At 37.6% G+C, this 15,116-nt stretch overlaps 3 protein-coding genes across 4 annotated transcripts in view; all 3 read left to right on the forward strand.

Annotated features, from left to right (window-relative positions):
• Window positions 1–15,116, forward strand: part of LOC126755348 (putative ATP synthase subunit f, mitochondrial) — a 565,888-nt gene that overhangs the window by 97,451 nt on the left and 453,321 nt on the right. The window contains exon 1 of one of the 2 annotated variants that reach the window (XM_050467844.1): window positions 9,938–9,948. The exons of the other annotated variant lie outside the window; for it this stretch is intronic. The gene's annotated coding sequence lies outside the window, so the exon portion shown is untranslated. Of the gene's footprint in view, window positions 1–9,937; window positions 9,949–15,116 lie in introns of those variants that run through there. 2 annotated transcript variants of the gene reach the window in all.
• On the forward strand, window positions 12,125–12,974 carry LOC126755343 (C-type lectin 37Db-like). Its single transcript, XM_050467838.1, has 3 exons — window positions 12,125–12,284; window positions 12,344–12,417; window positions 12,489–12,974. Exons 1-3 carry the CDS (start codon window positions 12,197–12,199, stop codon window positions 12,957–12,959), a joined length of 633 nt encoding a protein of 210 aa, XP_050323795.1. The 5' UTR covers window positions 12,125–12,196; the 3' UTR covers window positions 12,960–12,974.
• LOC126754837 (uncharacterized) lies at window positions 13,700–14,464 on the forward strand. The gene is made up of 3 exons (XM_050467003.1): window positions 13,700–13,773; window positions 13,831–13,988; window positions 14,045–14,464. The coding sequence occupies exons 1-3, from the start codon at window positions 13,767–13,769 to the stop codon at window positions 14,462–14,464; spliced, it is 585 nt and encodes a 194-aa protein (XP_050322960.1). The 5' UTR covers window positions 13,700–13,766.

Here is a 15,116-nt window from a genome sequence, read left to right on the forward strand (position 1 = left end):
TCAAATTTGCTTGTATTTTATATTGGATTTGTACCATACCACAAAGTAGGACACAAAACTGTAATTTGGTACCGGGCAAGTATGGGTGGTTAAAAACACTTTTCAAAATTATTGTGGCCCCGCTCCCTATATTTTTTCATTTATAAATATCTATACCAAAGACTTGAATATTATAATTACTAACCAAACTCGCTTGAAACAAGTTTTTCTAGTATCTCCTCAAACTGTGTGAAAATTGATGAAATCTGATGATAACTATGTCTAGCCGATATAACGTTAATATTGCGAACTGCTTGAAGTGTGATAACTCGCTAAATAAATAAATAAGAAACATTAGATTTCGCACCTGAGATCGTACGCAAGGACTCATTTAAAAGAAGTAGAAAATGGGCCCTCTTTGGGCAAAATCGCATACCTTAGATACTACTCATCCAATATCAATCAAAAGAGGACTAATTTTTTTTAATTTTTATCTTAAACCAATTTTGCGCCGCCCTCTAATAAGCGTAATGTATATATTTATTTGCCCTACTCAAATAATATAAGAATTCCTACCGACAGTGTGAAAATTGATGAAATCAGATGATAACCCTTCTCACTCCCCATAACACAGCACAGCATAAAACTACTTAAAGCGCAATAAATCAATAACGATTTATGTCAGAGATATTGGAGGATGGGCGTGGCACCGCCCACTTTTTGGTGAAATCACATACCTCGAGACACGACCGACAGATTTCGACTAAATTTAGCGTGTAGCCCTCTCTCATATTCCTTTGTCACAGTGTAAAAATGGGCTAAATCGCTTACAACATCGCTTACTTCTCATAGAGTACAATTTTGAATTCCATTTGATTCTTTCACTCTCCAGTACACAAATCATGAAGAAATTAAAATACAAGAATACAATTTTGCATTAATAATTCCTTTAAAGTACTTATATGATCAAAAATTGTCCAAATCCAACCAAAACTGTTCCCCCCTATATACCGAATAAGTGGATCGCAGTATCTATAGTTAACTTTTGGCGGAAAATATCGGTCAATGTGTGAGATTGAATCAGATGAATACTTCCCTGAGCCCTCATATACGTAGTATAAAGTTGACCTACTCCCATATAGTTAATACCGGGATTTTCGAACATCTGGCTGATTTTGCTCCATACATATGATTGATTATTGTAGAAATTTATATTAATATTATGCCGACTTTGTCCGTCAGTGTGTGAGTTATATAAGGTATATATATATATAAATTTAGTTGGATTCCGCTCTTCTGGTTGACGTTTCACATATTAAGGTAATTCCCTGGCTTTGATTCCTGCAGGTTGCAAGAGTAAAAAATGTTCAATTATCCGAACTTAGCCTTCCCACCCGAACTAATTTGAAACTCTTTAGAACGCAATGAAAGAAATTTAAACTTTACGAAACCGTTATTACGCTTACAGTAAAAACTTTTCCCATTATGACTAGGAAAAACTTCCTGTGAATCTGCTGGACTGTTTTGAAATATTTAATGTGAGTCCTACAGTCTTCGATAATCTCAAAAATGTCCATTAATTTTAAGGATCGGTTACACTAAGCAGATAAAAATCTTCAAAAATCGATGAGCCAACACTACAATATTATTAGTGTAAAGAAAATAGAATATTTACAAGCTCAAAATATTCATTATAGCATTTCTCTTAGACGCTTGACGCACATGGCAGCCCTGCCGCCTGCGTTCGTTAGTTTTTTAAGGACACCACTTTGTTGAAATTATTTTAAACATATTCAAATGCATGCATGCATTTGTGTTGGCTGGAATTTAAATTGAATGCCAGATTGTTTGCCTTTCGAGATGAGAACGTACGATGGCATATGAGCATAAGCAAACAAAGCGGCACAAACACGCCACACACGGCGCACATACAAGCCATATATTGTTGTTGGAATGCGCAACAACTATACTGGCATATACAAACGCACATGTGGTGTTGTGACATATTAAAAATGTACATTTCAAATGTTTTATTTTAAGAATTTTACGCAAAGCGACGCTGCGCTGCTGACACGTTAGACACATCCACTATGCGAGCAATGTTGCTCATACGCTCCGCACGCCGCGCTTTTAAATGCTCGCCTGCGTATATGCCATATGTGTATGTGTGTAGGTACATGTGCAGTAGTTTATCCGTCTGCTAGTTATCAAATGCTTTGCACTGCCTTCTAGCCGCTGCGTTGCAGCCTTTTGTTATTATCATTTTTTAATACAACGCGCTGACACGTGTAATGCCTGTTGTACTTCTTTTCATTATTTCTTTATTGGTTGTTATTCTACATATGCACACTTTCATGCAAGCGTACATAAGGCTTTATATATGCTTGTGTGCGCGTGTGTGCTTTTACAATAGACTAGTGCAGTGGCAGCAAATAAAGCACATAAAATGCTTCAACTGCCAGCAGAGGAGTAGTGATATTGCCACATTTGCATTTTTCTCTAGCGACAAACTGTAATGAAATACAAATATTCATATGCATGTAACTAACTTGTAACATGATGATAAGTAGTTTGTGTTCGCATCCAGCTCAAGTGCTGAATTCGTATTGAAAATTATATCGAATTAGTATTGTCAGCTACTTATTGCTTTAAGGCGGTCTATAAGCATCAATTTCGGGCATTTTTTTGCTTTCGATAAAAAAAAAAAACACAAAGAAAATAAGCAAGAGCGAAGTTCATTGAAATATTGATTAATCTGTGAGATATTTTATTTGAATTCTCAAAAATTAAGCATCATCAATACTTACCATTAGCATTATAATACGGATTTGAACCTAAAGTGGACTTTATACTCGATATAATGGCAAATATATGAGTTATTTTAACAAAATGGAGAGAGCGTATTTTATCTAATAACGGTGCATCTTTTAGCCCAAAATGGATTAAATCAGATGAAAATTTGCCCCAGACCCCATATAACTAATACCGAACCTAATTAACGAGAATGTAAATATCAAGAACGTTCTTCGAGGTACGGCCAATAAATGGTGGTTCCCCACTGTCGCTTAGGTATAACTATGTTAGTTGTGATTATAAATTTAAGTAAAAACTCATTTCTTTCGATGGTATCACCGCTACCCCATACTGTGTCCGCCGACCTCAGGCTGCTTGCGCTTCACCATAATGGCATGTAACAGGTTGCAAGCAGTAGCCATTTAATCCTAGTCAGGTCATCTGAAGAGAAATTTAAATTAATATATGATTGCATACTTCTAGATTGAGGAAGAGTTATGCAGAAACCACCATGCTTTTATGCAGATTTATTTGAAGAAACTTTACTAGCTTGTTCGTGTTTTTTCACGAGGTCGGTTTGAGGCTCCGGTTCTCCCTTATTTGCTTCGTGGAGTTTTACATAATTTGGGCTATAGGATCCTTTTCCACCTCTCGCTTCTCTAGCGTGTTTTCGGTTTTGATGGCTGGTTTGCGCTTCGTGAGATGAAGTTACATGCTACCACACCCCCGATCTTACCGATAATTTCGTAGAATATATCTTCGGCCGACTTGTTACTTTGGAGGATGTAATTTTGACTGCCATCGTCCTTGTTGGAGTTGGTAACCTTCAACACCCTCCAATCTTTCACCGGCATATCAAGATTTTGTCTGCTGAGAAGCCGTTTTACCTTGCGGGGTATGAGAACCTTCGCATCCGCTATAGATGGAATGTAACTGAGGACCACTATTTTCAGAACGGCTCCTATACCCATAGTAGTGAGGGGTTGTCCTTATCGCCGCTTTCCATTTCTCTTGTGATTTGTTCAACGGGGTTGCCTCTTGCCTATCTCGCTGGCCGTCGGTGCCGTATTAGACGTTGAGGCTTTCTCTCGAAAGATTCCAAAGATTTAGGATACACATATTCTTGAAAGGATCGATGTATTGATGTTACCAATATCATCAATATCGATGTCCCCAAAATTATCCGAGCACGCAATAATTATTCTTAAAATAATTATGGCAACAATACTTTTTTAATTTATTTAAAGTGTCTTCACTGTAGAAATGTTAAAATAATGCCAGAATCATTTCGTCTATCCGTTACCAATATCCACCTATTTGCCACACAATTTCTAACAACAGTGGATAGGTTAATCCAGATGGGGTGATGGATGAAACTTTCGGTGGTTTTTAACGGAATCTCTTATTGAACAATTTTATAATATTTTATTTCAGCACTTAAGTTTTAAAAATCCATAAAAAAAGGGATTATACCCTGAACAGGGTATATTAAGTTCGTCACGAAGTTTGTAACACCCAGAAGGAAGCGTCGGAGATCCTATAAAGTATATATACAAGTATAAATGATTAGTATGTCGAGCTGAGTCGATTTAGCCATGTCCGTCTGTCTGTATATATACGAACTAGTCCCTCAGTTTTTAAGATATCGTTTTGAAATTTTGCAAACGTCGTTTTCTCTTCAACAAGCTGCTCATTTGTCGGAACTGCTGATATCGGACCACCATAACATATACCTGCCATACAAACTGAACGGTCGGAATAAAGTTCTTGTATGGAAAACTTTCACATTTGACAATGTATCTTCACAAAATTTGGTATAGATTATTTTTTAAGGCAACCATGTAATGTCCGAAGAAATTGTTCAGATCGAATTACTATAGCATATAGCTGCCATACAAACTGAACATATACTTACAAATGCACCTGTGAAGGGTATTTAGCTTCAATGCAACCGAATTTAACGTTTTTTCTTGTTGGACTTTCATTTCTGACAGGAATTTATCATTTGCGTCATTCCCATTGCTAAACCAGTCCAAAATAAGTAAAATAGTCTAAAATCTGATAACATTGAAGGGAGCGGATATGCTACAAAAATTAGTCATCTATAATTCTTAGAGATTACCTAGGTTATATGCTTGCTAAAAAACTTTCATAAAATATTAAGGAGAGAATAAAGAAGGTTACGGTTGCACTGTAGAATTATAGGGAAAAGGTGGAGACTCCCACTAAAGGTCAAGCCAATAATGTTCTTCATCTTTCGTCTGGTGAAGTGCGCTAAAAAATTCTACACTCGCTTAGAACCGTGAACATGTCCATAGAGCGGCATCTCTGGTGAACTGCGGACTACACCCGTAGACATTGCGTAACTGTGAACTGGGCTTTAAGGTGAAGTGGAGTATATGAAGGGGTCCGTACAATGAACTTGGATCATGCGTCGCAGGGACTACATGTGGTGAATTTTTACTGCTCAGATACCGACGAGAAATATGGGAAAAGTGAGCAGTCGCTGGAGAACTAGCTCAGTATTGAAGAACAGGCTTTGCGATGATGGATCAAAACTAAGAGGGAAAGATGAGAGGGAGCTTTCTGTAAGGAGCTTTCTGTCATGTTTAGCTTTAGGCTGCCATCAATAGTGCTTTTCAGGCAGAAGTGGATGCTATTAATATCGCACTGCTACGAAATTCAACCTATTTTCGAAAGATGAACATTCACTATGTCAGCAGGGCGGCAATACTGGCGCAGAGCTTGATAATTGTTCGCTCATAGCTAATTAAGAATTGTCTCCCCTCACTATAAATAGCACCAAGCCACTTCAACATCAGGTTCGTTTGGATTCCTGGTCCAAATAAACCGCCAAACTTATTTCAGAGTGGAACCGAATTGGATCTAAATTGTCATCTTGCGTTCTAGCACGGTACCAATGGACCTTGAGTGCGCTTAGCAGACGTTGGTCGACCATCCCCCCTGTGCAAATACGCGATTCTTTTGGCCTAGAGTGGAAAGTCGGAAATCCGCTGAAGTCTTGCCGCGATTGTAGGAATTCTTACTGGACATTGTCTAACGGAAGTTTATACGGTAAGGTTAAAAATCTTGTCGAACGCTAGTTATCAAAGCTTTGTGACGGAGAGTGAAGTGCACTTTTTCCTCATTTAGAAAACTGTGGTTGAAGTATATTGGTAGTCTTATCTTACACGAACCAGGAGATATTACAGAAACTTACGATAGCCGTCTCAACAAATTACTGATAGACTCGAAGCGCTTTGCGGATTTATGAGAGTCGCGTAATGTTAAATTTTATCTACCAAATACGATAACGATAGTTCGAGAAAGATAACTCAGGGAAGCTAAGGATTTTGTGTGTAGTTTTCCTTTGTTCGCTCAGGAAACTCAAGTGAAGGGAAATGTGCTGAAAAAGAGCATGTAAATCTTAAAGCTCTGGGAATATCTCTAACGAGCTCTCCAAATTTATGCACCCGATACAACATATTTCGCAAATTCTCGCCGATTTCACAGTATTTCTCTAAAGAGCTTCAAGCGATGCAACAAATATCATTCAGAGAAGAGTTTTATTTTGTTGAAATAGCTCGAAGGCAAAGGATGCCAAGACCAAATATACAATGCAAATAAGCGCAAAAGTCAGTGTTGGTGCCGGCACTGTCCGCTCGAACGCATGCGGCAGTTAGAACACGACTTTAAGCGTACGCGGGTTTACTGTTATAAACAACCTTGTATATATGTGTTTACATATGTGTGTGTTTTTGCGCACCATTGGAATTTGCAATTTCGCGATATCTTCGCAATCACTAAGAAATGCGGTGCGCGACACAGTTCAATTCATTGTCAATTCGATTAAATTCAATTTACAATTTTTGTGCCAACAGCCAGCCACACACACACTCACCTAAACCTATGTATGCTAGGGAATTCGCAAACAATCATGATGAAGGAAACGGAAGTGCACATGTTGGCGTGACAATCGCCGCCTTAGCCGTACGAGCACCGAATGTTTATTGGATGAGGCGAGAAAGCTCGTGAGAGGGTGCGAAAGGTTGCGAAGCGCTCCAGTCAAATTGTAACAGTTGCTCCAACATCCTCAGCTCCAACGGCGGAATAGTGTTGATGGCGGGCTTTGGTGGCGTCTAATAAAATGTCGAGGAGTGCCAATACAGCGCCGATACAAATGCATGGATAATTTGCTTCGATACACCAGCGCGGAAGTGGCGTTGTGTGCGTGACCATTTTGCACGCTCGCAGACAATCTCATAAGCGTAAATTGCATTCACAATTGATAAGTTTACATGCGCGTATGCGTCCATATTCATACGCATTTGATACGAGCACTACTACAGTTAATTCCGAATTTTATTTCATTACAATGGCTGCTGCTTTGCTGCACGTTTTATTGAAGTAAAGTAAAATTTTCGACGTAACTACCAACTTTCAGCTGGAAATTTAAAGCCTCTCTCTCTCTGCACGAACATCGCATCATATTTCGCAAAGTACAGATGATAGTTTTGTTTACAGAACGGTTGTTTGTGTCACTCAAAAGAGTTTTGACCTACAAGCTAAACTTCCTTCGTCCTGAAAACGCTTAAGAAGATCTTGGATATGCACATTAGGGCCGCAATGTCTCCTAGAAGCCTATCCAAGGCGCAGCACGTATATACGAATGGCAGATCAGTGGAGACTGCACTTCATACACGGGCAATAAATAGCGAGAGGGCTCTTGAATATAAGGAGTATGCTCTTGGATCATTCCTGGACATTTCCGGAGCTTTCAACAACGTCTCTATGGAATCAATAGTATCCACTATACAATACTGGATCGGAAGCCTTCTGACCTCTAGATGGATAGGAGCAGAATGGACCGACGCTAAAATGACTAAGGAAGTCTGTAGAGGTACTCCTCAAGGTGGAGTGCTATCTCCGCTTCTATGGAGATAATTGGGGAATACTCTGCTAATTAATTTCGAAGTCAAAGCCCTTAGATAGTGGCATATGCGGATGATATTGCCATCTTAATAACGGGTAGGTGTCTACAAACCATTGCAGTATTATGACCACCACTCTCGGCACAGCCCGGACTGGGCATCGCAAACGGGTACAGGGTTGAACCCAGAGAAAAAGGATCTGCTTGTGTTCACAAGAAAACACATAATCCCTCGATGAAGGTTCCCTTCGATACCTTAGGGTAGTTTTGGACAACAAACTGCTGTGGAAGCACAACGTGAAAGAGAGAGTGAGGAAAGCCATCAAGGCTCTATGTAGTGGACGAGATTTCCAAGAATGGTGTGTGGCTAACATCCGAAAACGTGATAAACATTGGGAAACCCATACATTTTTTTATACAACGTTCTCGGCAGAAACATGGAAAAGAAAATCAAAATAGAGCAGGGTTCCAGAGAAACAGTGGAGCATCTCTTGCGCACTTGTCCCGCATTAGCAAGCCTACGCTGTAAGCATCTGGGGTCCCCACGGTGTGATACACTGGAGGAAGTATTGATAGTGAGGCCGCAGAGTCTGTTAAAATTCGCGTGAAGCGCAGGCATTCTAAAGGATGACTACTTCTCTTGGACCTAGGAACTGAGCTCCATCTGGTATCGCAAAGAACCAAAACTGGCCTTTGCGTGGCTTATTGCCTACCAGTTTAACCTAACCTAACCTACAGGTATATCTGTCCCAAAAGAAACAGAACTTTTTAAATAAAACTGTTCCTGGTAGTGCCACCTATTGGTGGGTATAGAAATAAAAAGTTTGATTTCTTGTTGACATTTCGTAAACATTTTAAGACAATTGGATAACTACAATCGATGTTATCGATCAAAAAGTGACAGCAGCTTTTGGTCATCGGTCGTAAAATGCATTTTGAACAAAGAGCAAATATTAAATTTTGTTTTAAACTTGGGAAAACGTTTACTGAAACATTTCAAATGATAAAAAAAGTTTATGGTGATCAGTGCCTATCCCGTAGTAATGTGCATGAGTGGTTTAAGCGTTTCCAAGAAGGTCGTGAGGACCTCTGTGATGATCAGAAGTCGGTCCTCTTCAGTAGTCAAAAATAAAGACAATGCTGGTTTGTTTTTACGATTCCGAGGGTATTGTACACCGAGAGTTTGTCCCACCTGGCCAAACGATTAATGCTGTGTTTTACCTTGGTGTTATGAAGCGTCTTTTGTCACGCATTCGTCGTGCTCGACCACAATACCGTGAGGCAGGGTCCTGGCGCCTGTTGCACGATAATGCGCCGTGTCATCGGTCGACGCTTGTCACTGATTTTTTGACAAAAAAACTCCATATTAACAATTAATCACACACCCTACTCACCTGATTTAGCACCCTGTGATTTTTACCTACTTGGAAAGTTCATTTGCCCATGAAAGGACACTGGTTTGAGCACATTTTAGCTATCCAAAAGGCGACGACCGATATTCGCAAGAGCATTCCGAAAAATGACCTTAAACACTCATTTGAAATGCTAATTGACCGAGCTAAACGCTGTATCGAAGCACAAGGAAACTACTTTGAAAAAAAATATAACTTTTGAAAAATATTAATTTTTTGTTGTTTTTTTTTTAACAGACCTGTTTCTTTTGCGACAGACCTTGTAGAAGTAATCAAAAAAACGCAGGGAGTTGAATTCCTAATGAATGAAAATATTCTCACTCAGTAAAAGGTTTTTAATCTCCCCCACCAGCGATAGAATTTTGAAGAAACCACATTGCATTATTTATAACGGTTAATAGTGAAATTATAAAATTCAGTACCGAGCCACAACCTAAACTAAATGGGGCATCTGTGGTTTAATAATTTTTGAAAAGTGGACGTGGAGAGCAACTCCAATAGGTTTGGAATCCATATTTCACAGCTTATCAAAGCTATCGCAGCCAAATTTATTGCGTACATTTCATTTTATCTTTTCCTTATGCAGTGTGAAAATGGTCACATAAAAAGCATTAAATTTAACCCCACATCGCTAACAGATTGGTTGCATATCAATACACAATATAATAACTGGAAAGTGGGCGTGTCAATTTTTAAGAAAAATCTCATTTCTTTTCACGTACTCGACCATTCGAACCAAAACGATATTGCGAAAGATCATAAATATGATGGTAGTACACTTACAAATTCTCAAATCAAATGTTCGACTGCGCCCAAACCCAGCCTGTTGAAGAAAAGGAAACAAGTTTCCGAACACTGTCCCAGGAAAATAAACCATCAAGAATTGGTATGCTAAGTTCAGATGTGGTGAAATGAGCACCGAAGATGGTGACACCCTAATCACATCAACTGAACGTGTACATCAACGAATATTTTTTGTATGAGAAAGCACTGTGCAGAGTGGGTGCCGCACGAGCTCTCTTTTGACTAAAAAATTAAGAGTTGATGAGAGTAATAAATCCGAGTTTTGCATCGATATGTGACAACAAATGACAACATGACTCCATCATTTCACTCCGAAGTCCAATCGACAGTCATCCGAGTGGACTGTTCAGAATGAACCCGCTCCAAAGCGTGGAAAAACGTATTCACCGTATTCTCTAGATCTGATCCCAGTGGTCATTACTTTTTCTCAGATCCTAAAATAATACTCGCGGAGAAGAATTTTTCTGCAAATGAGGAGGTAATCGCAGGATACAATAATCAGTGTAACATCTTTGAAGGGAACTATTTTGAATAAAAAACGAATTTAGAAAAAAAAGTTTTTTGAACGATGAAAGCTTTATTTCCTTAAGCTTGGTACTCAGTAGCGATGCTCAATAAAGCCTGAAAATCGAAGAGAATGCAAGCCGCCAATAGGTCGTAGGTGTCCCTAATTAAACTGTTGAAGTCAAATCTTCTCAATTGGCTATATATTAACCCTTTACCAAATCATCATTCGACTAGTATTGTGTAGGTTACCTTTTATATTTCGAAATTAGAAAACAAAAACAAATATTTACCATCAAAAACGCTTTATTACTTTTCAAAATGTTATCTATTAAGATCTATATTATTTTGCAGGCATTTGAACCAATTGTCGAAGCACTTTTCCACTCTGATTGAGGTATATCCGAAACATGCGTTCTGAAGGCATCAACCGCCTCTAGAAGTGTTAAAAAAAGTTGACCTATTAGTTTATACGTGTCTCTACTTCACGATAAGTCACATGATAACTGGACAAAAACTATTTGTGCACAGAATCAAGAGTTTCCGGAACAACAACTGATTTTGGACGACCTTCACGAAATCCCCCTTGGAGTGATCTGCAACTTCGATTATATTCACTACTCCATCGAAAAGCACTGGTCTTTGATGAAGCTTTATCGCCAGACATTGAATTAAGAGCATCGATGCACTGTTGCTGAGAAAATCTACGACCAAAGTTGTGAAAAATAATCGTGCGGGCCATAAACGCGATTGAAATTCATTTTATGGAGATGCATATTTCAAGTTACTTTAAACAACACAAATAGCAGTCTGATGTCAAAACGTTCTGAGTATGTATAAAATTAAAAATATCAAACTTCACAATAAGGTTGTGAGTTGCCAGATTTAAACACTACTGTGGCCAAAACCCGAAATATAAAAGGCAACCTACGTATTCTCTCAAGCAAAATCAAAATCTCAAGCAAGCTGCAAATTTTCGATGGAAAGATCTTAAAGAAAATTATGGAGAATGACAAGGCGCATAAGGTGGAACCTCGACTATGTATATTGCTGAGCATTGCACATATACTCTATAAGAATACCCACACCTTCTTCTCTACATGACTTAATAATAAATGATAATTATAAAAAACAAAATTTGCAATAATTTAGTTTTCCATTTAATCTCGGCACGAACTGCGATAAGCGATAGACTCTTATCAGTGGGTCTAACTAGAATATTGCACAAGTACTCAGTGCAGCATTATACTAGTGAGCAAAAATACTAGCACACAGCAAGATATCTTTGACTAAAATTTAACTGGTTGGTAGAATACTAGTTGACAGCGAGAATTTGTCGTATAAAATCGCTATATTTTGAACACTCAAAACAAAGACTCGGTTTTCCTCTAAGATATATAACTCTATTATCTTCTATTCCATATTTTTAGAACTTAAAAAAGTTCAGGTTGAAACAAATAACTTTGTTTAATGAACCAGTATGAAATATTTACTCATAACTCATAATAAATTTACACCGCCTTGTAAAAATGCTTATCGCATGTGAGAGAAAACTACGGCTTGTGTTTAAGATTCATATGATTTGGGAGTGAGAGTAAGCGAATTTGGTTGAACTCATTACTCGGTAGACACTCTTACACGCTCATACATATATACTATTCAAAGCTAGTTGTTACTATAAATATGATTCCTAAAATTTGTAATAAATTCATTTGATGTTTCACATCATCAGTAACTGGACGCGCAGACACTTGAACTTAAACGAAACGCTTTAATGATGCATCAAGTAAAATATGTTTTTTTGCTCTTTCTTTTGATGAATTCCTCAGTATATACTACATTTAGTACAGAGGTTCAAGGAGGTAATACAAATTTTAATAATTGATTTATTTAAATATTAATTTTTTTCTTAAATTTACAGGTGAAGATGTGGACTTACACCCGTTCGTTAAAGTTGGTAACAAGTATTATTTAGTGTCGGCTATGGCCTTAGAGGTACTCAAACATAAATACCTAAGAGCTATTCGAATTTTATTTACATAAAACACATTGCCTCCCCATTGTAGCTGAATTGGTTCGCAGCTGCTCATTTTTGTCGTTCATACGACAGTGATTTGCTAACGATTGAATCGGTGGCTGAAAAGAATGCTTTATTTTCGCACTTAAAGCCGATGCAGATTAGTCATATGCGTACTTGGACAAGTAGCAATGATTTGGCGGTGGAAGGAATGTACATGTCGCTGAATAGTGGACGTCCAATGCTTTATACTTTCTGGGAAGAGAACGAACCGAACAACGCGAATGCTTCGGAGGATTGTGTAGAAGTCTCGCTTATCAACGATAGCTTTACTATGAACGATAATAATTGTTATCAAGGACGAAAGCATATTATTTGCGAAAAGCATTTGCCGTTAAATGCTCGTGATTCCGCCACAAAATCAGAATCAAAATGTGAGGATAAAGCACGCAATTGTGGTTTGAAAAAACTCATAGAAGTATATCAACAATCTGCAAATATATTAAACTGTAGGGAATAGTAATATGTAAAGAAACATTTTTTTTTTTATTTCGAAGATGTAGTGAATTTGCTTTGTGTCCTGAGGTGGTGAGTATCAACAGAAAAGTTCAAAAATGGTTGTCTTGGACCTTTGCTCAATTTGTGAAGATATCTTATGAAATAGAAGAATTCTCGATGCAAAGCACTGGGTTTTGGTCGGTTAGTTTGTATGGCAAATACATGTAATGGTGGTCGAATATCGTTGGTTCCGAGAAATGAACACCTTTTTCTTTAGAAAGCCACTGGTGCAAAATTTTATCGATATCACAATATCTGAGGCATATGGCTGTCATACAAAAAGATGGTGCACATTTGCTTTGAAATCGGGAAGTAATGATTACAAGTAAATAATGTGAAGAACAGTCAGTACAAGCTGACAGAAAGTTGTTTACTATGTATACAAACATGTTTACTATGTATACTATGTACATACTAGAGCTCCCACTCTCGGGCTCCCGGGCTCCCGGGCTCCCGAAATCCCGGGATCCCGGACTTAAAACTCCTCCCGGGATTTAAAATTAATTTCCCGGGATATTCGGGATTTTTGTCCTTTTTTTTTAAACACTGTTAATTATTATTTTTTCATAAACAAAGTTGTATTTACAATAGATGAACATTGCCAAAAAACAATTAGTAAGAATTTAGTACTTTACAACACTGTTTAATCAAAGTTACAGCACTGGTTTGATCAGCTGTTAATTGGCAACCTGTAGCATGTGCCAAGCATACGATCAACCGCACTGCATTTTACAAACTTACACTTGTGCTTATTGTATAAATTGTAAAAATGGAATGTAAGTACTAAATATTTTAATCATAATTGTTAAAATAACAATTTTTCATTCACTTAGCATCATTTATAAAGCACACAAAAAAAGGAGACGACAAATCGTCAACATGGTTTTATTTTCTAATATCAACAAGTTCAGAGGAAGCCAAGTGCAAAAAATGTAATGCAGTCCTCAAAACAAAGGGTGGTTCAACAAAAGGATTACACGAACATTTAAAGGTAAAAATTATAAATCCGCAATGAAAATAAGATTATAGAGAAATTGATAATTTTAGGTTCATGGCATAAAGTTGTGCCGCGAAGCAACTCCAACAATTGCTGTTCCCAAGAAAGTGGCAAAAATTACTTCACATTTTTCACCAAAAAATGAAGAAAATATTCGTGCTATTATGGCCAGTTTGGTAGCTGTGGATGGATTAGCATTTTCAACCATTGCGCAATCAAAACAAATCAGAAAAGGTATGGAAGCCAGAAAATTTAAAATTCCCAAATCTGACACCACAATCAGAAAATATGTAATGGAATATTTTGAAGAATGTCGCGAAAGAGTAAAGAAAGAAATAATCGATTTGAAAGTGAAAAATAATAGATTTAGCATTTCATTCGACGAATGGACTTCTGTGGTCAATAAACGCTACTTGAATTTAATACTGCATGGTCAAAAAACATATGGAACTTGGGACTCGTCCGAATAAAAGGTGCCGCAACTTCTGAAAACTGCATTGATATGATTGAATCTCGTTTGGTAGATTATGACTTGAGTTTAGCAACTGATATTATTTCTATTATCACTGATGGTGCATCAACTATGTTGAAAATTGGCAAACGCATAGGTCCACATCAACAGCTGTGCCTGGCACATGGAATACAGCTAGGTATCCTTGATGTGATGTACAAAAGACAAATAAGAATTGAGCCAAGTGAAATTTCTATATGTGAAGATGATGATTCCGAAGAAGATACGAGAGATCAAACTGATTGCATACAGGTAGACATATTTATTTATTTTTTAAATATGAAAATCTAATTTTTATGGTATTTTTAGTTAGCTTATAATGAAGAACGTGGAGAACTTACAGACGAATGTGATATCAAAAAAATTATAGACAAAATTCGGAGCGTTGTAGGGTCATTTCGAAAATCTCCCAAAAAGAATGAAATTTTACAAAAATATGTGAAAATGGAGTTCAACAAAGAGTTGCAGCTCATCCTAGATTGTCAGACTCGGTGGAACAGTTTACTAAAAATGATCGAACGGTTTCATATGCTGGAGTCTTGCTTGAAAAAAGCGATGGTCGACCTTAAGGCAGATTGCTTGAAAGATTTTGAATTTAATATTATTAAAAG

Source organism: Bactrocera neohumeralis, chromosome 4 (genome assembly GCF_024586455.1).
Source record: "Bactrocera neohumeralis isolate Rockhampton chromosome 4, APGP_CSIRO_Bneo_wtdbg2-racon-allhic-juicebox.fasta_v2, whole genome shotgun sequence".
In the NCBI taxonomy this organism is placed as follows: Eukaryota; Metazoa; Arthropoda; class Insecta; order Diptera; family Tephritidae; genus Bactrocera; species Bactrocera neohumeralis.